This window comes from Chionomys nivalis, chromosome 12 (genome assembly GCF_950005125.1).
Source record: "Chionomys nivalis chromosome 12, mChiNiv1.1, whole genome shotgun sequence".
Classification (NCBI taxonomy): Eukaryota; Metazoa; Chordata; class Mammalia; order Rodentia; family Cricetidae; genus Chionomys; species Chionomys nivalis.
Genome location: NC_080097.1, coordinates 20,229,806 through 20,255,329, shown reverse-complemented (window position 1 = coordinate 20,255,329; position 25,524 = coordinate 20,229,806). Strand labels below are relative to the sequence as shown.

General features: G+C 41.7%; 1 protein-coding gene across 2 annotated transcripts in view; it reads left to right on the top strand.

Annotated features, from left to right (window-relative positions):
- Positions 1–25,524, top strand: part of Pibf1 (progesterone immunomodulatory binding factor 1) — a 163,464-nt gene that overhangs the window by 105,521 nt on the left and 32,419 nt on the right. For both annotated transcript variants that reach the window (XM_057786205.1, XM_057786206.1), the window contains 2 exons: positions 14,992–15,122; positions 22,119–22,203. In XM_057786205.1, the coding sequence (XP_057642188.1) occupies positions 14,992–15,122; positions 22,119–22,203 (216 nt within the window). The remainder of the gene's footprint in view (positions 1–14,991; positions 15,123–22,118; positions 22,204–25,524) is intronic.

The following is a 25,524-nucleotide window of genomic DNA, read 5'->3' as shown; positions in this document are numbered from 1 at the left end:
TCAGCTGTTGTGGATTATGGTTTGGAAACAATCAATGTTTGAATCCCTTTTTCTGTTCAGTGGAAATGGAGTTGCTGGGCTCATTTTTGGTTTTGGAAAGGTGTTTTGCCCAGGTAAAATGTCAAGTTAGTTTCATATAGTTTCACTACTCAGGAAAGAATTGTAAGGTTAGAGAGTTTTTTCAAGGCCAGACTCAGCAACTATTAAGACTGTGTCTAAAAAAATGAAAAGAGGACTGGAATACAATTCAGAGGTAATGTATGTTCCTAACATATGCAAGGCCCCAAGTTCTGTTCCCATTCAGGAAATCAGGAGAAGGGAGCTGGGGAAGTGGGCCAGTGTGAGGCTGGCCTCCCTATGTTTATCTCTTATGCAGTGTGAGGCTGGCCTCCCTATGTTTATCTCTTATGCAGTTTCCATGATTTCTGCCAAAACTGTGTTCTCCTGACCTTTGTCCATCACCAGGACATGTTCTCCTGATCTCAAACACATTAAAATTTCAGTCTCTTTAAAATATCCAATCTCAGGCTGAAGAGATGGCTTAGCGGTAAAGAGCACTGGCTGCTCTTCCAGAGGTCCTGAGTTCAATTCTCAGCAGCCATGTGGTGGCTCACAACCATCTGTAATGATGCTGTCTTCTGGCCTGCAGGTATGCGTGCAGACAGAACTCTGTGTACATAATAAATAAGTCTTTAAAAAAATATATCGAATCTCTTTTAAAAGTTCAAATCTTTCACCCGTGGGCTCCTTTAAGAATCAAAATTAAATACCTCTTTCAAGAGGGAAGAACCAGGGCACTGTCACAATCTGAACCTCATGCTGCCAGCATGAGGTGTACAACATTGGCCACCTCTGAAGCACAGCTTCACTGTGCTCTCAGGAAACACTTCCCAGAAGAGTTTACCTCCGTGATGCTGATCACTTCTTAATCACCACTAATTTCTTAGCTCCGGCCTACCATCATCAAGTATCTCAGCCAAACAAAATTTTGCTCTGGTTGTTCTGGGATCTGGGATCTTGTTAATCACAGTTAATCTTCAGCCCCTGCTAACCAGAACCACAAAAACTTAATTCAGAATAACAAATGGCCCTGGTGGGATCTTTAAACTTCCCTCAGAAATTTCACAAGCCAGGCCTACATCTTCTGCACTGCTCTCAAAATTCTTATTTTTCCAAGTTCCTACAGAACATCCCATAGAGCTCAATGACTTTTCTAGCACAAAGTTCCAAAGTCCTCCACAGTCCTCCCAAAAACATGCTCAAATTTGTCATAGCAATACCCCACTCCTGGTACCAGTTTATCTTGGGTTTATGTTGTGATGAAACACCATGACAAAAGCAAGTTGGAGAGAAAAGGATTTATTTAGCCTACACTTCAGTATTGCTGTTCATCCTTGAAGGAAGTCAGGACAGGAACTAAAATAGGCTAGGTCTGGAGGTAAGAGCTGTTGCAGAGACCACAGAGGCTGCAGCTACTGGTTTGCTTCCCGTGGCTTACTCAATCCACCTTCTAGAAGGACCACCAGCCTAGGGTTGACACCATCCACCGTTGGCTGGACCCTCCCCCATGATCACTAAATGAGAAAACTTACAGCTGGCTCTCTCATCAAGGCAGTTTTTCAACGGAAGCTCCTTCCCTCTGATGACTTTTAACTTGTGTCAAGTTGACACACAAAACCAGCCAGTACAGATGTGTTCTCCTGACCTACGTCCCTCCATAGGACATATTCTCCTGGCCTTTGTGCCTCACTAGGTCGTGTGAGGTTTTTTTTAGCTTTTTAACTGCTTTGCAGATTGCCCTGTTGTTGACCTGAGCAATTTGATGGTGGTGGGTATGCTGTGGTTTCTTTAGATTTGCTGTGCTTGGGTTTTCTTGGATTTCTTTTATATGAGGTCAGTAAATGTACCCTTTTTCCCCTGTCCTCTATTTCTTTAGCGAACTGCTTTAAGTTGTCCTAATGGAGCTAATGCTGCACTGTGTGTTTTCAGTCCTTGTTCTGCTTTTGATTTTATGTGATTTCTTTTGTGGTGTCACATCCTCTAATGTTCCTTCACAGCCTGTAAATGGCCATTAATCTAACCTAGTCTCTTCTCACTCAAATTCTAGCTTACAGTTCTGAAAGCCCAATTTGCACCTTTGTGAAGCTTGTAAGTCCCGAATTAACATTCTCAAACCAACCTTTTGGGGGGATGTAATTTTTCACTTTACTTATATCTTTGAAGGTTTGATTCAAATAGAATTTGTCAGTACGTGACAGTGTTGTAATAGGAGCGACAGGGCTGCGTCCCCGGCACCCGGCCGCCCGCATGGCTTATGCCCCAAAATAATTACACAGAAACTGTATTCTTTTGATCACTGCCTGGCCCATTATTTCCAGCCTCTTATTGGCTAGCTCTTACATATTGATCTAACCCATTTCTAATATTCTGTGTAGCACCATGAGCTGGCTTACCAGGGAAGATCTTAACCTGCGTCTGTCTGGAATGGGAGAATCATGGCGACTCTCTTACTCGGTTTCTTTCTCCCAGCATTCTGTCTGTTTACTCCACCCACCTAAGGGTTGGCCAATCAAATGGGCCAAGGCAGTTTCTTTATTAGTTAACCAATGAAAGCAACAGATAAAATACAAGAACCACCTCCATCATTTCCCCTTTTTCTGTTTAAACAAAAAAGAAAGGCTTTCACTTTAACATAGCAAGATTACATATAACAAAATAGTTATCAAGCAAGAATTACAGTTACAATATTTATATCTACTTTATCTTTTATCATAACTAAGGAAAACTATAACTATCTATTTATTCTTCAACTCCATCAAAGACTCCAGAAGGATATAATATTACCTAAGTAAACAAGAGATCCAAAACTCTAGAAATGACAGAGACATCTCACTGCCTGGACAGTCACCCAAAGTTCTTTTGTACTGTTGGGGCATCCATCTTCAGCCTTCAGGCCCATAGTATCCAGCAGACATTTTCATCAAGCAGGAAATTTCAAAGACAGTTCAGTCACTTTTTGCTGTGTGCTGCAGAATGTCTTGCAGACTCTTTCATGAGTCAGGAACCCCGAAAGACCATCTCACCTTTAGGCAAGTTCAGCAGTCCTTTTTCTGCGGGTTCTCTGTGTCCAGTTTATGCAACAGTCTGGGCAAGAGCAGTTTCTTGCCCAAATGGCTATCAAACTCCTTAAGGAGCCTCTTCAATGCCCATCTTCCTCTTGAAGTAGATTGGTACTGCCAGGAGCAGACGTGTCTCATTGTCATGAAATGCCCTAAGTTATTAAAATATTTTAAATGCCATGTTCTGTAGTCTTTGAAAGATATGAAGAATGCCTATCTAATTGAAATATATCTCTAGATATCTAGAAAATCTAACTAACGTGACTACAAGCTTGACTATTATTTATGATTATCCATTAGCAACCTATATTTCCTAATTATACATTACATTTTTAAATGAACTACACAATCACAATACCTTAATCAAGATCAGAAATACATATACATATAACAAAATTGATCATAAAATCCATACCAATGCAAATTATTTATATCTATATCATATCCCCCTTTAAATGTAAAAGAACATTTATAAACCATATTTGGGAATATGGGCGCAGTTTTTTCTCTCCAAATTGCTTCCTGCTGAATGGGGGCGCTGTATTCAGATCTTTCATGGTATAACCTGTGTGTCAGGGTCATCTCAGTCGGCAGTTGAGTGAAGTAATTTTCTGAAGGTGTTCACAGCAACCTTTCAGGAGGGCGTGGTCTATCATACCATATTGGGATAGACGCAATCCACAGAGTCTCATCCTCTGTGAAAACAAAAGAAGACCCTCTCCAAAGCATCATATCCTTGGACCCATATTCTGAAATCATAATACCCTTATATCCATTCTGGTTTAGCTTGGCAGCCCATATAATGAAATGTCTCTCTGCAGTTAGCTCCTTTACAGTCAAAAATTTTAAAGAAAACACAATGTACATAATCCAGACTCTCTGTGTATTTTCCATTTTTACGTGGCTTATTTTTCTTTATTTCTTTTAATCTATAATTATCTGTACTCTGTCTCTTTAAAGACTTTATCCCCCTTTTTTAAGGGCATTAATTTTATTCTCTCTCTATATATATTTTTTCCTCTCTCTCAAGCCTACGTACATTCATCCAACACTGTGACCCATAGAGGTCTTTTATGTCTGAATCTGTTTTATTGTGAATCTGTAATTTTTTTTTCCAGGAGCATTTTTTAAAATATTAAGCAGTTCTTAAAAACCTAAGTTGCACCATTTAGAGGTATTATGGTACTGCCTGTGTCCTGCCCAGACTAAACCTTAACTGCGCTGTTATTATGGTAATTACGGTAGTTCCTGCCTGAGACCAGCAGAGTTCCACATGGCAGAGCTGAGCTGCTCCTGCATCAGAACCATTTGGTGCCCCTGAGTCACACACAGTTCCAGGCACACAGCAGTCCCCTTTGCCATCAAGCAAGCCATAGCACTTTACTCCAAATGCTCCATTCAAAGACTCTGTCTCCCGCAGGAGCCAGACAGAGATCACGATGGCGGCACAGCCCAAAAAGCCGTCATTTTAAAACAGCCAGTTTTTTCCTGTTGCTGAGTCAGGACAATTTCTTTGCCGCACACAACCCACAAAAAGCAAAAATCTGTCTTAAATTCTCTCTGTGTCCTTTTAAAGCCCTCTCAGGTTTTACGTGGAGTTCATTAGCACGTTGGGTGCCACTCTGTTGTAATAGGAGCGACAGGGCTGCGTCCCCGGCACCCGGCCGCCCGCATGGCTTATGCCCCAAAATAATTACACAGAAACTGTATTCTTTTGATCACTGCCTGGCCCATTATTTCCAGCCTCTTATTGGCTAGCTCTTACATATTGATCTAACCCATTTCTAATATTCTGTGTAGCACCATGAGCTGGCTTACCAGGGAAGATCTTAACCTGCGTCTGTCTGGAATGGGAGAATCATGGCGACTCTCTTACTCGGTTTCTTTCTCCCAGCATTCTGTCTGTTTACTCCACCCACCTAAGGGTTGGCCAATCAAATGGGCCAAGGCAGTTTCTTTATTAGTTAACCAATGAAAGCAACAGATAAAATACAAGAACCACCTCCATCATGACAGTTTTGTACATGTTTATAAAGCATTCGAATCACACTCGTTCCCCTGACCGGCTCCCGTCCCTGCTGACACTTTTCTATGCCAGAGATTTCCTACTTTCATATCTTGTGTGTGTGTGTGTTTGTGTGTGTGTGTGCGTGCGTGCGTGTATCCGTGTATGTGTGTGTGCATGCACGGACAGGCACAAGTGTGTGTCACACTAAGTATAACCATGACTGCCTGCGTGGGCATTTTCGGGGAGCTTTCCATCAGGATGTGGGTGACTCACCAGTGACTGTGACTAAAGATCAAGGCACTCCCTGTCCCATTAGCCATCCATTACCCAGAGCTCCTTGGGAAGGCGCAGGATTCCCGAGCCTCTTCTCCATCCGTGAGGTAACCAAAGGTTGTTTTACCCAGCCTTGTGCAGGCTCGGCATGACAAGCGTAGCTGCTTAGAGTTTGTGCCCAGAACACAGCATCCACAGTCTTCTTCCACTCTTACATTCTTCTGCTCCGGTTTCCTTGACCTACCCTGAATGTTGGAGCAGGTGATATAGCTCTGGTTTAGTGTTTAAGTTGCTCCTTTCTGAGGGGAGATGGAATGGGAGGATCTGAGAGGAGAATCTATTTTCAATTTTAAGAAAAAAAAAGTCACTCGAAAGTCTCAGCACCTTGACCAGCTGTCTGCATTAAGCTCTGTTGGCTTCATAAAGAAATTGCCCTGATGTGTCTAAGAACATGTCTTAGTCATATCTATGTGAAGGGTTATCAACCTGTCTGTTTAACAAAGGCAAGTGACCGCCCCAACTGTCAACTTGACACAAACTAAGTCATCTGAGAGGAAGGAACCTTAATTACATGCCTCCATAAGATCAGGCAAGTCTGTAGGGGATTTAATTAGTAATTAATGGAGGGGGCCCAGCCCATTGTGTGGGTGGTGCCATCCCTGGGCTGCTGGTCCTGGAGTCTGTAAGAAAGCAGGCCATGCAAGTCTTGAGGAGCAAGCCAGTAAGCAGCACCCCGCCATGGCCTAACCATCAGCTCCTGCCTCCAGGTTCCTGCCCTCACTGCTTGAGTTCCTGCTCTCACTGATTTTGATGATGAACTGACATGGAACTGTGAGCAAAAGAAGCCCTGTGCTCTTGCTTTGATCATGGTGTGTCATCACAGCAGTGGTCGTCCTAGCCAAGCCACCAGCCGTGGGCCTTGAAGCAGGTCCACAGCACCGGCATGAGCACCTTCCTGTGCAGTTGGCCCCACACCAGCCAGAGCACAGCTGTTCGCCCTCCTGTAACCGTCTAGCCATTGTGTGCTAGTGGCAGATCTTGTCTTACAAGTCACTGTTGTAGCTTACACTATCTACAGCTGGCTAAGAACAATGCTGGCTCTTTTCCCTGGCTGACTACATAGTAACTTCTGGCAGTCTGAAAGCTAGTCAGCAAGGCAGGGGTCATTTCCATGTCCTGCAACCAAGGTATTGTGTATTCACCAACAGGGTCTTACCATTTAGGTTGGTGGACATCCCAGAAAAATATAATAGCCTACTTATTTGGGAGGCCTCTGAAGCCATCTTAGCCAGCAACTCACAGGGAAGTTTCCCACATCTGGTACTGGGGTTTTCATTTCCTGTCTCCTAGGTTCTCGGATCAGCATCATCCACCTGTGTAGATGACCTCCAGTCAAGCTCCTTTTGTCATTGCTTTTTAAGATTATCTCTGTAATGCAGTATGGACTTCCGTGGGTGTGTGCCCAGAAGTAGTCTCCTGGATCATGTGGTAGTGCTATTTTTACTTTTTGGAGAGAACTCCAGACAGGGTTCCATTGTGTCTGTGCCAACAGTGTGTGTGAGTGCTTCTCTTTCCTGGCGTCCTCAATGGCACTTAATTTCCTTCGTGGAGTGAGATAGAATCCCAGTCTTGCTCTGGGAAGTATGCATCTCAAAGTAGTTTGTCTCTTAAACATTAGCCATTTGTGTGTCTTTTATTGAGAATTTTCTGTCCATTTCATATTTTTTTATTCTTATACAGCACATCCCAACCACAGTTTCCCCTCCTTCCACTCCTTCCAGTACTTCCCTGGCCTCCCCCCTCCCCAGATCCACTCCTCCGTCCCCTTCAGAAATGAGCAGGCCTCCCAGGGACATCAACTGAACATAGCATAGCAAGCTAACAATAAGACTAGCTACAAACCTCATATGAAGTCTGGACAAGGGAACCTGATAGGAGGAAAAGAGTCCCAAGAGCAGGCAAAAGAGTCAGCCACTCCATCCACTCCCACTGTTAAGGAGGCCCCCAAGAACACCAAGCTTCACAACTATCACATATATTCAAGGGCCTAGGTCAGACATGCAGGCTCCTTGACTGCCAGCTAAGTCTGTGCTTATGTGAGAGACTGTGAATGCTTGGTTGATTCTGTAGGCCATGTTCTCATGATGTCCTCAACCCTTCTGCTCCTACAATCCTTCCTCCCCCTTCCACAGAGTTCCCCTGAGCTCCGCTTAGTATTTGGCTGTGGGTCTCTCCATCTGCTCCCATCAGCTGCTGAGAGAGGCCTCTCTGATGACAGTTGGATTAGGCACTGATAATGAGTATAGCTGAATATTAATCATTAGAAATCATTAAATTGACTTTTTTTTTTTTTTTTTGCCAGTTGTGTCTGGTTCTATCCTAGGTCTCTGGGCTATCCAGCCTCTGATTCATGGCCATTCAGTGTCAGCCATGGACTCCCTCTCAGGGTGTGGGCCTCAGGTTGGACCAGTCATTGGCTGGCCACTCCCACAAGTTCTGTTCCACCATTACCCCAGCACATCTTGTAGGTAGTACAAATTGAAGGTCGAAGGTTTTGTGGCTGGGTTGGTGTCCCAGTCCCACCACTGGAAGCCTTGCCTGGTTAAAAAAGATGATGGGGGCTGGAGAGCTGGCTTAGAGGTTAAGAACACTGACTTCTTTGGGTGGCACTGAGTTCAATTCCCAGCAACCACATGATGGCGCACACCCATCTGAAATGAGATCTGGTGCCCTCTTCTGGCAGGCATGCAGTCAGTCAGAACACTGTATATATAATAAATAAATTAAAAAAAAAAAGACGATTGGTTCACGCTCCACATCCCCCATTACTAGGGGTCTTCACTAGGACCACCCTAGTAGATTCCTGGGTGTTTCCACTGCGTTAGGTTTCCACATCAACCCCCAAATGCCCCCCAGTTCCAGTTGTATTTCCCAGTACTCCTCCACCGTGTCTGAACCCTCCTGCCTCAAGTCCACCTGCAAAATCGCTTCTGTTTCCCCATCCCAAGGAGACGCAAGTGCCCCACCTTGATCCCTCCTTGTTACTTAGTCTCTCTGGGTCTGTGGATTGTAGCATGGCTATCCCTTATTTAACAGCTAATATCCACTTATAAGTAAGTACATATCATGTTTGTATTTCTGCCTCACTCAGGATGATTTTTTTTTCTAGCTCCATCCATTTACCTGAAAATTTCATGATCTCATTTTTCTAATGGCTGAGTAGTATTCCATTGTGTAAATGTATCACATTTTCTTTATCCATTCTTACATAAAGCTAGCCATAGCCTACTTTCAAACTTCATTTTCTCAACCATAAATATAACCACAATATTGTTTTAGATATATTTGTGTATGGGTTCTATTATTATGTCTTTCCTTGGTTGGGTTCAGTTAAATCCATTTACTTCATGAATCATATTGCCATCCTTTGTTGCATATAGTAAATCTGTGTGTGCATACAGATGTGTGATATATACATTGTGTGCATATATGTGCGTAAGTGCAGGTGTATGCATGACATAGCACCTCTGAATATCAAAGGATAGCCTTGGTTGTCAGTCCTCACTTTGCTACTTTGTTGGAGACACATTCTCTTTTTTTGTTGTCCATTGCGGCATATGCCTGGCTAGGTGGCCCCAAGCATTTAGGGATTCTCCTGTCTTGCCATGGAAGAACTGGATTCCAGGTACATATTACTGCTCCCAGCTTTTGTGTGCTCTGGGAACTTGAACACAAATGTTGACATTTGCATAGCAAGCACGCTGAGCCATCTCCCCAGCCTGATGTTTGGTGAAATTTTTAGGACAGAGCAAGTCTTCTTTGTCAGAGTAACTGTGGATATATATTGTAATATATTTGTCTCAGTCCAAATATTATAAAATGAAGCCTAAATTCTGTGTTGAGGTGTCAATGTAGAAAGAACTACTTTCTGTTCAGTTTTGATGTCAACGTGAAACTGTTTAAAATGTACAGCCAAGCTTAAGGAAGTGGCACCAGCAGTCCTGCCTCCTCCTGACACTGAAGGAGCTGGAGCTCAGGAGTTTGAGTCTAACCTGAAATGTAACAAGGTCCTCTCTTTTATGACCAGTAGATAACCAGTCATGGAGACACGTGCCTATAATCTTAGCACCTGGAGGGTAGAAGCAAGAGGTTCATCTTTTACTAAATGGCAAGTTTGAGGCCATCTTACTCCTACTGTGAGACCCTGCCTTTAAAAAGAGAAACGTGAGATTGGGGTTTTAGGTCAGTCATCAACACTTGCCTAGCAAATACAGGGCCTTGGGCTCAATCCTCAGTTCTGACAAAAGGAGAGAAGAAGGGAGGGGGAGGGAGGGGAGAAGGAGGGAGGGAGATAAATACATAAATAATGTAAATTCTATTGAGAGAAGGTTTGGAGAGATATGGCAAATAGAATCTGAAGAACACAGGTAGGAAAAGGTTAGGGCTGCCACCAGGATGGTAGAGGCAGGAGAACCACAAATTTAAAGCACTCAGGGTAAGACTGTCTAGGAAAGTAAGAGAGGTAGGTAAAGGCAGGAAAAGAGACAAGGGAAGGAGAAGGCAAAGAGGATGGGGCAGGGGTGCGATAATTCTCTTCCTGGGGAGACAGTCATGACATGGGACAGGGGTGTGATAATTCTCTTTCTGGGGAGACAGTCATGACCAATTTCTGTCACTTGTGAGTTTGACAGTCCTTGCTTCCACTTTCCCCCAATGCATGTGGAAAGCAACTTTTCCAGAGAGAAATTCTAACTTACCATCTTAACAAGATTAACAGAACTTCTGCTTTTGTCCTAGGAAGGAATTTGGGAGCTGATTTTCTCTGAATGTATTGCATGTGGCACTTCATCTTTGTGGAGCTGGCATTTAGGATGTCATGTAACTGAATATGAGTGCTCTATTAAACTGGTGACTCATGACAAGTTTTAAAGAAGAATTTGAAATAAAGAGGGTGTCAGGACAAACAAAATTCACAGGAACTGTGACGCAGCCCCAGAACCAGTTTTTAACAAGGTTACATAATCATTAACCATTGTTCCTCTACCTCTTGTGTTTGGAGGCTGCTCTGCTGTGATACTTTATAAAAAGTACCATTTGGGGGGCTGGCGAGATGGCTCAGCGGTTAAGAGCATTGCCTGCTCTTCCAAAGATCCTGAGTTCAATTCCCAGCAACCACATGGTGGCTCCCAACCATCTGTGGTGAGATCTGGTGCCCTCTTCTGGTCTGCAGGCATATATGCAGACAGAATATTGTATACTTACTAAATAAATAAAGTTACTTAATACACATTTAAAAAAAAAAGTACCATTTGCTTTAATGATGAGCCACAGAAACGGACATGGGGCGCAGATGGTAGGACACTTGCTTCACGTGCACCAATCCCTGTCTTTGATCCCCAGCACCCAGTAAACCAGGCATGGTGGCATCAGTCCGCAATCCCAGAATTTGCAGGTAGCAGCAAGAGAAGGAGGAGTTCAAGATTATCCTCAGTTCCATCCCAAGTTCAAGGCCAGCCTGGGTTACCCTGCCTTAAAACAACTAATTATTGGTTAAACTAAAGATCAGCACATGTACCTGTCTCTTCCATGTGAGTGGTTAATGCACTATAGGGTCAAGCAGGTCTGTGTCAAACCTTGTGAGAAGTCTTAAAGTTGGCATGATGGAGCCTTCAATCCCAGCTGCCTGGCTTTCATAGCAAGACAGTTGTTGGGTCTTGGTTTTTGGGTCCTTTGTGATTTTTGTTTTGTTTTGCTTTTTGCTTATTGTTGTGTTTGTTTGTTTGTTTGTTTGTTTTTGTGGGGGTGGTGGTTTCAAGACAGGGTTTCTCAGTGTAACAGCCCCAGCTGTCCTGGAAATAGCTCTGTAGACCAGGCTGGCCTCAAACTCACAGAGATCCACCTGCCTCTGCCTCCTGAGTGCTGTGCTACCACTGCTCAGCAATTGTTTTTAAATAAATAAAGATAATAGCAGTGCCAAAACAGTAATCTTGATTATGGTCCATTCTTGAAAACTATCAGTTATTCTAAAGCCAAGGCAATATGCTAAGAACCATTTGTGAGTCCACATACTCACACTTCAGTCTGAACTTACTATACAGGTGAGTCACTTTAAAAATGAATTTCTTGCCCGGCAATGGCATGTCTTTAATCCCAGCACTCGGGAGGCAGAGGCAGGTAGATCTCTGTGAATCCAAAGGTCAGCCTAGTCTACAGGAGCTAGTTCCAGAACAGGCTCCAAAGCTACAGAGAAACCCTGTCTTGGGGGGAATTGAATTTCTTGAGGGCGAGAGAAATGGAGAGTTCTTGTTGCTCTTCCCACGAACCCAGGTTCAATTCCTGGTACCCACATAATGGTTCACAGTCATCTGTAACTCCAGTTCCAGAGGATTGATACCCTCTTCTGACATTTGCAAACACCAAACATGCATGTGGTGTACGTATAAGAAATAATTTAAAATTTTTTAGACTCCAAACTTGACTTTCTCAGGAGGAGCTTTGAAAGAGAAGGAAATTCCTAACGGACGAAGTTGAAATCCTCCTCTCAGCTCTCACGGGCCCTTCATTCCCATTACATCTGTACTTGGACTCGAGGAGGCACAGTATCATAAATACTCTGTATTTTTCCAGGTTCACAAGCCTCTTCTGGCTGGCTGTATCCGTGTTGAGCCTTGAGCCTTTTCACACACCTGAGCACTGAAGCTCACTAGCATGCTCCATTGTCTTGGGCCAGATGCATCCACCAGGTGCTTCTTAGCATGTGTGGTGTTTTACAACATAGTAGGTATTCTGGAAAGATTTAACAGAAGACAGAAGAGAGAGAGACGCCTTTTGGCCTTATGAAAATGTGCTAAAAAATTTCTTAAGGACACACAACAAAATGTGGTCATGTTTATATTTTGTAAATCTCTAGAGAAAAATAATTTTGGATTGTCATCTCAGTGTAATTTGAATTAATTTTTAAATGCAAAGTATAATTATGTTTTAAGCAGGTACTACTTTCCTCTGAGTCATACACCAGTGTTTGAAACCAAGGAAGAACAACAATCCTGTAAACTGTTGTGTCATGGCCTGAATCCTGAGTCCAGTGTTGTATGGTGCCTGAGTCATTGGCTACTGAGGTCTTCCTATAAGGAAACGCTCACTATCAACAGGCAACAAGGGATTGGGAAACTTTTTGAACACCTATTACTGTAACCAGAAAAGAAAGGCCTTAAAACCGTATTGGGAAAATATTTTTAATCATAGGAATTAAATTCTGTTCAATTAACTTTTTCACAAATAAAAAATATCACCTCTTTTTATTAAGAGTTGTATTGTTCTCCGCCAGGGAGTGAAAATAGACTGGAGTGGAGAAAGTGGGGTCGTGCTCGGTGGGCGTGAACTCACCTGTCACTACAAGGACAAGTATGGACAGGGCCCTAGAGAACGGGGGATGGGGGGCAGATGTCTGGGAGACTCGAGACCCTACACACATTTATAAAGAAATAGATCCTTAGAACAGTCGTAGTGTAGCTTCTGTGAGTGTGAGGAAGTCCCAGCACGTGAACTTGATAGCTTGGCTCGTTTTGCTGTCTTCAGATCAAATGTGTGTAGTTGCTGCTGTGAAAAAAAGTGACCTAAAAGGTGCAGGCCAGCTGCCGTCCCTGAAGGAGGTCGAACGTTTCCCACTGCTCATTCTCGAGCAAAGTAGACTAGCTAGTGTCTGTAAGTGCTCAGCCTCCCCCCTCCTTTGGGCCCACCTCACAGGCCTAGCCAGAAGACTGCGCTTCGAAACACAAAGCCTCTTGTCACTTGAGTTTATTCAGCCAGGGTCAATTGTGTGAAAACAAAGTCAAGGCAATTGTTTGATATAATTGACTAAAGAAACTGGTTATACAGGTTAGGAGAACTTCACTGGGCCCCATAGTTGAATGTTTCTTAGGTAATTTAGTAAGCTAAGATTCCTGTGACGTCACAGTGGATTTTAAAGAATGAACATCAGAACAAAAGAAAAGTACACCAAAACCCTAGCTAGAAGGGGAAACTTGCCCTTCCAAGATGTTCTCTCCACTGTTCAAGCATTTTCTCTTACTCCGTGTTCTGCCTGCTGCCTGGGTTTGTTCTTTCTTTCTAAACTTTGCACATTTAGCACCGCCTCCCCATCTCCCTGTGCTGTTTCTCCTCACCGTCAGGGAGGCTAGTCATGTACTGTTCTCTTGGGTTTTCAATGTTTTTATGACTATGAGATATGTGTGTGCACACATGGACAAGCATGTCACAGCACAGATGGGGAGGTCACACAACAAATTTGGAGTTGGTTCCCTTTCTACCTTTATGTGTAGTCACGGCATTGCATCAAGGTCACAAGCCTTGTCTGCTAGGGTCTTTACTGGCTGAGCTGTCTCACTGGCCCACTTAAAAGATTACTTTTTCTGGTTCCTTAGTTTTTCTGAGACAGGGTCTCCCTACACAGCTCTGTAGTTCTGCTTGACCTTGAACTCACAGAGATCCACCTGCCTCTGCCTCCCAAGTGTTGGGACTAAAGGCAGAGGACACTATGCCTGGCTTCACTTACTGTTTTCAGAAAATAAGTAGACTGCTTTCCTCAGAAATAGTGAAGTACTAAAGTGCAAATAGAGCTTAAAATTCGTAAGTGTGTAGATGCTAAAGTAGACTTAAGAAGAAAGTGTAAGCAGGTGTGGTGGTGTATTCCTGTAACTCCCGCTCAAGAGACAAAACCGTGACTAGAGACCTTCACAGAGAAGCCTTGCTTTGGGGGGAAAAATGGTTTAAATGATAACTTTTATGGGTTTAGTTTTTGTTCTTTTAGTATGTTAACTATAGTTTTTTAAATTCTTAGTCATATAAAATGATTCAGGTACATGAGTTATATGTTTTAAAAACTAATGAAGAAATAATCATTGAATGATTGTTACATATTTTAAAAAATAAAGTCTAATCCCAGCGCTCGGGAGCCAGAGGCAGCTGAATCTCTTTGAGTTCGAAGCCAGCCTGGTCTTTAAGAGCTAGTTCCAGGACAGGCTCCAAAGCTACAGGAAAAAAAAACTTGTCTCAAAAAACCAAAAAATAAATAAATAAGCAAGCAAATAAATAGTCTAAGTGAAAGATTGTATTTTATGTAGTGAATTTTCATTAAAAGGAAATAATATGTATGTGCATGTGTTTGTGATGATATAAGTATGTATGTATGTATGTATGTGTGTGTGTCATTTGATTGCTCAGATGAACAAATAGAAACTGTGAGTGCCCATTCTTCCAAATTAATATCTATTAGTATTTTACATTTTCCTTTAGTGTTTGCAATCATTATTACTTTATTTATAATGACTGTATTGATTAGTCATTTTTTTAACCTCCATATGTATACAGATTTGTTTAGCATTTCATGTGCAAGAATTGTGGTGTACCCTGGGTGTGGCATTTAGCTCGGTGCAGGCATGAGATCGGGATATGTGGTGTGTAGCTCAGTGCGGGCATGAGGTCCTGGTTTCAGACACCATGTCAAGAGAATAATTGCTACAGGACTGAAGCATTGGGGTGACTTCAGTTTGTTATGTTTTCTGCAGTTTAATGACAACTGTGTTTCTTTAGCGTGACAGAGCCAATTCACTGCTAAATCAGACTCAGCAACCCTACAGATACCTCATAGAGTCTGTGCAGCAAAGGGATTCCAAGATTGATTCACTGATGAAGTGTACAGCTCAACTTGAGAAAGACATCAGGTAAACCATCTACACATTTTCATTTGAATAATAAAGACACTGTCAATCTGCTGCTATAGATTTATTTGGTTTGTACATTTTAAATAATTTAATCATGAACATAGTCTTCAGTGATCTAAGGATTCAAACTTAAAGGCGCCGTGGAGTGGCTCACTGAGTAAAGTGCTTGCTGTGTGTGCTGGTGTGCAGGCCTGAGCTTCAATCTCCAGGACCCACTCAGGTGGTGGTCCTCGGGAGTCTCCGTGCTTCTCGGGCGAGATGGGGCACAGAGACCAGAGGATGCCCTGTCTTCAACGAGACAGAAAGCAGTGAGTGACTCTTGACCCTCCATCCCCCATATGCAGTTTGGCTTATACGCACCTGTACTCACACGTTATCATCATATTAGGTGCTCATATTTCACCTTGTGATCAGAAGTCTTAGCATGAGCCAGGCGGTGGTGAGCGTGAAAATCGTGGTGTACTCGCTAGCAAAACACTGCCCATGCTAAGGGCACAAGCGCCAACTGGTTCTTGTCCTCCTAGATTCCTTACTGAGCTAGGGGCGGCCAGGAGGAAAGGATTATAAGCACACGTCTTCTGGAGAGTCAAGATGGCTTTTTAAACAGGTCAGCTTTACACATTTATGGAGATTTGTGTTGATTTTGCCAAGAAAACTCTGGGCTTATCTGCCTCTGATTCTTTATATGAAGTAACCCATGAATTACCTCAGTGTCCATAAATAAATTCCTTTTTTTTTTTTTTTTGGTTTTTCAAGACAGGGTTTCTCTGTGGCTTTGGAGCCTGTCCTAGAACTAGCTCTTGTAGACCAGGCTGGTCTCGAACTCACAGAGATCCGCCTGCCTCTGCCTCCCGAGTGCTGGGATTAAAGGGGTGCGCCCGGCTAAATAAATTCCTTTCTAACACCTTTATTTAAAACTTGATCTATATTAGGGGGAAAAACCTTTATACAAAAGATTTACTCCATTCATTAGTCACTCACATTCTTTCTTTCTGCCTCTTTCTTTTTTTGTTTTGTTTGTTTGTGTGTGTGACAGTGTTTATCTATACCTTGACTGACCTGGACTTGCTCTGTAGACCAGGCTGGCCTCAAACTCAGAAAATCTGCCCTCTTCTGCCTCCCAAGTGCTTCAACACACCAAGCTAGTCATACACATTTGTTAACCTATTCGTTTATGAGTCTGGGGTTTTATTTTTTGTTTTATGCGTGTGCATGTGGCAGCAAGCAGCTTTACATGATGTGCCCTTTGCTCTCTTACTGGCACCATTTCCAGCTTTTTAAACAGCAGAAGAAGTGATGCTACATGACTAGAACAAGATTTGAATCAGAAGTAGTTGGTCATTCAGCTTAGTTATTAAATTTAAGATTGACATAAAAATTTAATTTTCTAAATAATCATTAAACCACCATGAATGTGAAATAAGAGAAAAATTAGAAAATAGGTTTTATAAGATGTACAAGTGAAAAAATGAACTGTCATACTTAATTCTGAAATATGATGGTTCTTTGAATGCAAATCATCTTTGTCTCTTGCCATTCCTATCACACCAGAAAAAATTGTTCCAGAGCTCTATTCTTGCTCTAAGTTTTTGGTGTTATGATAAAATAAAGTCACATGTATTGTAAACATCAAAATAAATAAGTTTATTTCTAAAATTACTGTAAGGTTAAAATATTTCTTATATAATTACTAACAAATTGATTCCTTTAATTGATGGATTTCACTATAAGATACATGTTGTAAACAACAGAAATTTCTATGTTCTGCCCTGGATGATCACTAGTTACGCAAGTAGTTTAGGGAAATCGAGGAAGAAACTTCAGATGGGACTTCTTCTTGTGATACATTTATTATAGTTGCAATTTTTATATCATTTTACTTTTATAAACTTGAGAAAGAAGATATAAAAACCTGGAGAAAAATACCTCTTTTTTTTTTTTCATTTGCCTTGAAATACTTATTCTGTTAAGAATTAAAGTGACTTTTGGGAAACTGTACCTCATGCTAGATTGCCTTGCCCGCCCATGATTTAGGGGGAGGAGCATGGTCCTGCCTCAACTTGATGTGTCTTGCTTTGTGCAGGCGCATGGGAAGCCTGCACCTTTCTGAATGGAGATGGAGGAGTGAATGGGGAAGGGGCATCTGGGAGTAGACTAGGGAGGGGAAACTGTAGTCAGTATGTAAAATGAATTTTAAAAAGTTAAAGAAAAATTAAAGTGGCCAAAAATATTTAACATAGAAAAACTAATATGTAGCTGTTAGAAAAGATTGCATAGATAAATTTATTCCTTGAAAAATAAATTTTTTCAGCTCGTCCTCCATTTATTCCTGCCTGGTCGCTCTCTGTAGTCTTAGCCATCATAATATAGTGCCTCCCTATGTTCTGCCCTGGATAATCGCCAGTTTCTCTCTTAATAATATATAACAAAGAAAGAGAAGTGGGATCAAGTAGAATGTTTATTAAATGTAAGACTTTGAGTTGATAAATGTTGAAACTGGGTGATGGATATATAGGACTATACTTTCCTCTTAAAATACTCCTTAATAAATAAAGTAATAAACTTGGGGTTTGGGGTTTTTTTTAAGATTTATTATTTATTATGTATGGAGTGTTCTGCCTATATTCTGCCTGCAGGCCAGAAGAGGGCACCAGATCTCATTACAGATGGTTGTGAGCCACCAAGTGTTGCTGGGAATGGAATTCAGTGCTTTAACCTCTGAGCTGTCTCTCCAATCCAATAAACTTGTTTTTTTTAAAAAAAAAAAAAAAAAAAAAAAAAAAAAAAAGCCTCTTAAGGGCAGACTGGACAGGCAGGAGAAATGAGTAGGTAGTTGGGAGTAAAGTAGTATTGCACTTGCAGAGAACACCAGAGTTTACTTTCCAGCACCCGCACGTGGTAGCTCCCACTGCCTGTGCTCCCTCCCTAGGGTACCCTCCTCCTCCTCTAGTCTCTACAGTTACCCGCGCTCACATGTTCACACACCCCACACAGCTCACACGTATGCACAGGATTTAGGAGTAAGAGAAGTAAGTAAGTACAAGCATGCTGACTCGGTAAGTAGCTGCAGGAATTACAGTGCAGACAGGGCAAATCAGTAAATCTAGTATCTCGTCAAACTTTCTGTAACAATAAAAATGGCCATGTCTTCCCTATCAAGTATGATAGCCACTTCCCATATGTTACTGAGGAACAAATTCCTTAGTTCTATTTAAATTAATGTTTACTTTAATTGTCACATTGACTAATGGCGATGATATTGAACTACCCAGCCAACCTCTTCCTCTCTGGGAGTGGTGTTAACCTAATTCATTTGGTTGTCTGAGGATTAAGATACAGTTTTTAATATGTATAGCATAACATCTAAACATCATAGGCTCTCTTAAGCAGTTGTCGTTGTTGGTACTCATGTGACTCCTGACAGATCTGTGTGTCGATAATGATCTTAAAAATGAGAAATAACATTTCTTAGGATGTTGGATTTGGACAAAAAGTAAAACTTCTATAATTATAGCAACAGTAATCTTAAGTCAATGTGGAATTAGCTATCAGAATATTTATTTGAAACAGGGTCTCACTGTAACCCTGGCTGTCCTGGAACTGGCTACTTAAACCAGGTTCTCTCGAACTCACAGATCCACCTGGCTTTGTTTCCTGATGCCAGGACTGAAGGTGTACACCACTATGCTTGGATTACCAAAATGGTGTTTCATAAATTCATAATATATGTTAATAAATCCTGAACTAATATTGGATGTGGTATCTTGTTGCAGGTGAAGCAGCTGTCATCTATTGTGAAAAGTCAAAGTAGTGTAATTGTGGCATTAGAAACTCTGTCATAAGCTCTGCCTCTTCGTGATGAATAATAAGGTGTGGTGATGACATTTAAAAGCCAGCTACAAGCCTGGCTCGGAGGGGAAGAATACTTGCTGTGCGAACACGAAGACTTGAGTTCAGGGCCCAGCACCCACCTAAAAACAACTGAAAAGGCTTGATGTGGCCACACACACCTGTAACACAAAAAGTGGGGTCACTGGGGCTTGCTGGCAGCCAGCCTAGCTCCAGATTCAGTAAAAGACAATCCCAAGGGAATAAGGCAGAATGGTAGAAGAGGAAACCTTCTATCTTCCTGTGGTCTCTACATTGGCGTGTACACTGGCCCTTATAACACACATGCCTCCACACACACAAGTTCATAAGTTTGTTTATGGTTATCCTCAGCTGTGTATGAGTGTTAGGCCAACCTGGGATACATGAGACCTTAACAATCAAAAGAACTGAGGAAATGAATTATTTTCTTTTAAAATTAAACAATGCCATTCGTACTATTGTTAACCCTTGCAAGTTTAAACAGTTATACAATCTATTCAGTCAAGCACAATACCAATGTGCCACACCACACTGCCAGACCTATCTATACAGTGCACTTAGTATCCAGGAAGGTTAGAATCAATATGTGCTGAAATAAAATCATCAGAAGCTGCTGGAATGCTCACTGTAAGATGTTGCTAGTAACTGCTTTGAATTCCCCTATCATTAAAGTAGTAATCTAGTCTAAAAGTAGTACGTTAACCCTCTACCACGCACAGGAGACAGTCAGTCTGGAAAGTCCAGTGTGATCTCTACTTTGGATCTGTGGGGAGCATGGAAAGAGAATAATTAGCATAAGCTTTCTTTCCCTGCTGTCAGTTCTCAGTTTATTCTTAACTAGTAGTTAGAGAAGAAAAGATTACATTGTCAACTTCTCTTACAAGGTTAAGCCAGAGTATATTGATCCAGGAAGTTAAGGTACAATATATCAGGAATATGTTTTCATATAGCAGGTGAAGCAGAGCCATAAACATGAATTTCTAAGTAATAATTAACAGTGAATTGAACAATTATGGGTGTAATATAACATTCAAGATAGACGTGCTCAGAAGGGGATTTGTTTTCTAGCTTTATGAGTCACACTTGGAAGCTTTATATTTTTAAAAGTAAGTTTCCATTGTTATAAACTATGTCTTTATGAAGAAAGTACATAATATCAGGATTGTGGATTTAACAGTCATCACATGGAGTTTTATAAATTCCCATGTTAAAAGTAGTGTCCCTTGTGAATTACATATGTCATAGCAAACACTAAGACTTTGAAAGTATATCCCAGGTCTTCCGGTCACAGAAATGTGGTCTGGAGCAGCCATGATACTTGTGGTAAACTGCCCTCTTTCAGATGGCACAGTTATTTTTCTGTGTTATCCACCCAGCCTGGATTCCATAGTGTGTGGCTGTTTTCTGCTTAATTGTAGAACACTTGCTTTATTCTTGAAGAGTTAAATCATATAGCCAAAGCTTTTCTAGAGAATATCCGGTCAGAATCTTTTAATTGCTCCAACATTCCATTCCCATTGCACTGTATTTTATTTAATGGGCTTGTTGGAGAGAGAGAGAGAAAGAGAGAGAGAGAGAGAGAGAGAGAGAGAGAGAGAGAGAGAGAGAGAGAGAGCGCACTGCACATGAGCAAGTGTTTATGCATTGTGTATGTATTACTTACATTTAACATAAACACTCCTTAAAAAGATCTAGTTCTGTTTATGGGACTTGACTTTCATTTTGAGGAGTGTACATCTTAAGATGAAATACAAATAGCTTTGAATTTGAGCATTTCAGAAGCATCTGATGCTTGCCATGCCTTAGAGCCTGGTGGAACGTGGCACTTTGTCCTGGACACCATTTTGTTCTTTTCAGCTGCTCAGCTTAGTAGGATCCCTGGCGCCTACCTCTGCATGTCAGTTTGTTTTTCTGCTGAGCTGCTTGCCTTTATTGGCATTTAATTACTGTTTTCCTCTGAAGCCTGTTTTTCATCTAAGTTAGTAATGGTGTGCAGCATTTATGTAGGGTTTTATGTGTTCAGCACTTTATGTAATCATTCACCAGGTAATTCACATAGCCTCTGACATACATGAGGAGCTTATGCTTTTACAGATGTGGAAACCCTATTCTGCTGCAGGCTGCACAGCTGAGTGAATGGCACAGTGGGAACAGGCAGACCTGCCCTGCTCTCCTCGACAGGTGCTTCGCAGGGAAGCTGACTTCATGGCAAGAGATGGGATGTTTTCTTTTTGAGTCATTATATTTAAGTTAAAAAAAATCTTCTAATATTTTTGTAATTGGTGACTTTTTGTTAACTAACTTGAAGATGTCTTGCAACAAAATGCTTCTCATTAACTTCACCCTCACAGATTTTTGTCTCAACATTTGAGGAACTGAGCTATTTTGATTTATTATTGCTTTTCTCAATTCTTACAGAGCTGGTTACATAGATTTTTTTTTTTTTACAAATGACATTATATAGACTATTTCATCTGATTTTTCCCATTAATTTCTGTATATCAAATAATAAAATTGCAGATAATATAAAGCAGTTCACCATCATTTTTTAGGATTATTATGATCTTACAGGGGACTCTGTCATAAATCAGAACTTACCAATGAGAAAATCACAATGTAGTCATAGAAATTTAATACTGAACTAAGAATTTGGAGACAAATTTATTTTGCAAAGTTTAGAGAAGACTGATTTATTTAAATTATGTCCTTCAAAATTTTCCTATGTGACAAGTTAAAAACCACTGTAAGTTCTAGGGATAAATGCTTCCATTTGACTTCTAATGCCCTGTGTTGTAATATGTCCGTGTGTGTGTGTGTGTGTGTGTGTGTGTGTGTGTGTGTGTGTGTACATCTCCTTCCTTACTAACTCCTTGTAGCATTTCAGGAGTGAGCAGTTGGGAACACTGATGTGTGCCGACACAGGCAGGGTAGTCAGGCTGTCACACGCCTCTTACACAATAACTGAGCCACTCGCTCAGTTAACATTACAGTGTCTGCTCTGCTGTGTCTGGACTACAAACCCCATGTGTCTCCAGTTCAGACCACCAAATGTATGGTTATTCTTTGTATTTACTGTCTCTTAACTCACACAGCATGGTCACTTTTTAAAACTTGTTTTCTTTCCAGCAATCTAAATAAAGAGAAGTCAGCCCTGCTGCAGACGAAGAATCAAATGGCACTGGATCTGGAACAGCTTCTAAACCACCGAGAGGTACTTTCCCACATGTGCAGTGCTCACCTCCTGAGCACTCCAGATCCATGTTTGTGCTAAGATGATTGGCTCCCGGGTCCTGTGTTCCTCATGTGATCTGTGATGTATTGTATTTCTAGAGCTAGCTCTCATTTCTGGAATGCCTTTCTTCCGTCTCCGGCACTGATTTTCACATTGTGTGACCACTATCTGCTTTATTTGTTTCTGTCATAAGACATTAAGTTTCTTCAGTGTGCCCTGTCTCACCTATCACCATGTGCTCAGTCCTCCTGTGCAATAGTGGACTTTAATTCCAGGGCTTTGGGAGTGGGTCTCACGTGCCTGAGGCTTCCCTCTAGCTCTCCAGCCAAGGACAGCTATGAGCTTCTTCCCCTCTTATGTCAGCTCCTAAGTGCCGGGATTCTAGGTGTGCACCACCATGGGCAGATTTGTAAGACTCTTATATTTTTTAATTGTTGCTCACCAAATGTTTTTAATTCTTTGAAATTTTAATTTTTTAATTTATAAACTTTATTATAAACCATTTCATGCAGTATATTTTAATGGCATTCATCCCGTTCCCTCAGATCCCCCCACCTCTCAACCTACTACCTTTGTGTTCTCTTTCATCCTTCCCCAGAACGCCCACCCTTCCACCCTTCCTCTCTTTTTAAATCTATCTAGTCCAGTTCGTGCTAGCTGATTATTTTGTGGTTTAAATCATATTTATTAGATAATATAAACAGGGCCAGGTATATAGCTCAATTGATAGCCTGCTTACCTGGCATGCACTAGGCCTTGGGTTCATTCCAAGTACCAAATAAAGCTGAGCACCTATCATTTAGGCAGCCAGCCAAGAGAAACAAGAAGGTCAGAAGTTCAAGGTTGCCTACGTAGTAAGTTTGAGGTTAGCCTGAGATGCATGAGCCCCTACCTCAAAAAAAAAAAAAAAGATTATATAAACAGTATGATTTAACTTTGAGGACATTAATTTCTCTTGTTTCTTTTGAATATTATTATTACCACCATCAATATGTAAAATAACCTCACCGCCCCCAAAACTCTCTCATGCCTCCTTTGAGGCGGCTTCCTTTTTTTTCCCCATCCTGTGCCTTGACGTTAACTTCCCTATTTTCTTTACCTGTAGTTTGACCTTTTATAGAAAATCATATAAATTAAATTAGCAACATGTAGCCTTTTACACCTGGCTTTTTTCACTTTACTGAGTATTTATACCACGTTATATGGCTTCAACACAGTCTACTAATTCATTTGCCAGTTGATAGCTATTTGAGTCATGCTATGCTACTTTTAATTTTTTAATTTACTCTTATATTAATATTGCAATGTAATATACTAGTTTATAACTTTATAGCTATTTGATGATTTTTGTCATTTGTTGTTTCATTTTAAAACACATTATTGGGCTGGAGAGATGGCTCAGTGGTTAAGAGCACTGGCTATTCTTCTGGAAGACCTGGGTTCAATTCTCAGCACCTACATGCAATTCACAGCTGTCTGTAACTCCAGTTCCAAAGGATCTGACACCTTTACACCAGTGCATATAAGATAAAGTTAAATAAATTATTTAAAAATAAAAAAATTATTAAATCTACAGATATCACCACTCTAGATAATTGTATGATAATTGTACGTAGATATTTGTGCAAAATATGGGCCACTGTTTCTCTTGGGTACATACTAGAGCTCACATACTGGGTTTCAGGGTAAAGCGTGTGTTGGTAAGAAACTGCCAAGCTTTTCTGGGTGAGTGTCCCATTGCACGTTTTATGCAGTGATAGGAGTGCCAGCAGTTGACAGTGATGGGAGGGCCTGGAGCTGGTCCTCCCAGCGTTGACAGTGATGGGAGGGCCTGGAGCTGGTCCTCCCAGCGTTGACAGTGATGGGAGGACCTGGAGCTGGTCCTCCCAGCGTTGACAGTGATGGGAGGACCTGGAGCTGGTCCTCCCAGCGTTGACAGTGATGGGAGGGCCTGGAGCTGGTCCTCCCCAGCGGTTGGTAGTCCTTAGTGTAGTGTTTCAGTCCAGAGCATTTTCCAGCGTACTGTCGTAATCATTGCTTCTTCCAGTCACATTTCTATCATTTCTAAAATATAACATTTCAAGAGAAATCCCTGATTTATGAGACTACTAAAGTTGTTTTCTGGTCTGGAAAAGTGTGTCAGCTGTTTGGGATGGAATCACTGAGAGAATATTGGGGAGAGAGATTGACTGGGGGACTGTCTCTAAAAACATTTCAGAGGTGCCCGTCCTAGAAGTGGTGCTGGGGGGCTGGAAGGTTGTCCTCACTAGAAATAGGGGAAAGGCTGGAGAGACCACTCAGTTGCACCCTGGGCTTGGTTCTAAAAGTTGTAACAACATCTGGCTCCTGTGGACAATGGCATGTATATGATTCACAAGCAGGCACACACATACACATAAATTAAAATCACATTCAAGAAAAAAAGAAATGGCTTTGGGGGTGAATTTTCTTAGAGCTATCGTTTATATCTTCTTCTGCCATGGTAGAAGAGTCAAGTGGGGGCAATCATGACAACGCTGGCCTTGAGACAGCACTCTAGATGCTGTGCTAAATAGTGAAACTCACTGAATTGATATTTTCCCCTTGCTTTTTTTAATTTTTTTATTTTTATTTATTTATTTATGTAGAAAACTGGGGAGGAAAGGGTTTATTTGGCTAACCCTTTAGCATTGTCAGGACAGGAACTCAAATAGGGCAGGATCCTAGAAGGCAGGAATTGATTCAGAGGCCATGGAGGGCTGCTGTTTGTGCTTTTCACGGCTTGCTCAGCCCTCCTCCTCCTCCTCCTCCTCCTCCTCCTCCTCCTCCTCCTCCTCCTCCTCCTCCTCCTCCTCCTCCTCCTCCTCCTCCTTCTCTCTCTCTCTCTCTCTCTCTCTCTCTCTCTCTCTCTCTCTCTCTCTCTCTCTCTCTCTCTCTCTCTTCAATATTTACTTGACTACATGTCAGAAGAGGGCACCAGATCTCATTACAGATGGATGTGAGCCATGTGGTTGCTGGGAATTGAACTCTGGACCTCAAGAAGACCAGCCAGTGCTCTTAACCTCCGAGCCATCTCAGCCCCCTCCCCTTGCTTTTTAATACAGTCTTATGTAACCCAGATTAGCCGCAAATTCACTGTGTAGCCAAACCTTGAACTTGTGAGCCTCCTACCTCCACCTACCAAGTACTAAGATTTCAAGATAAGTCTACCATTATCCTGAGACGAAACTTGGACTTCATCCGTGCTAGGCGAGCTTTCAGGTGAGCTCTATCTCGAGCCTCTGGACTGCAGATTAGAGGAGACTGGAGGTAGATAAGCCC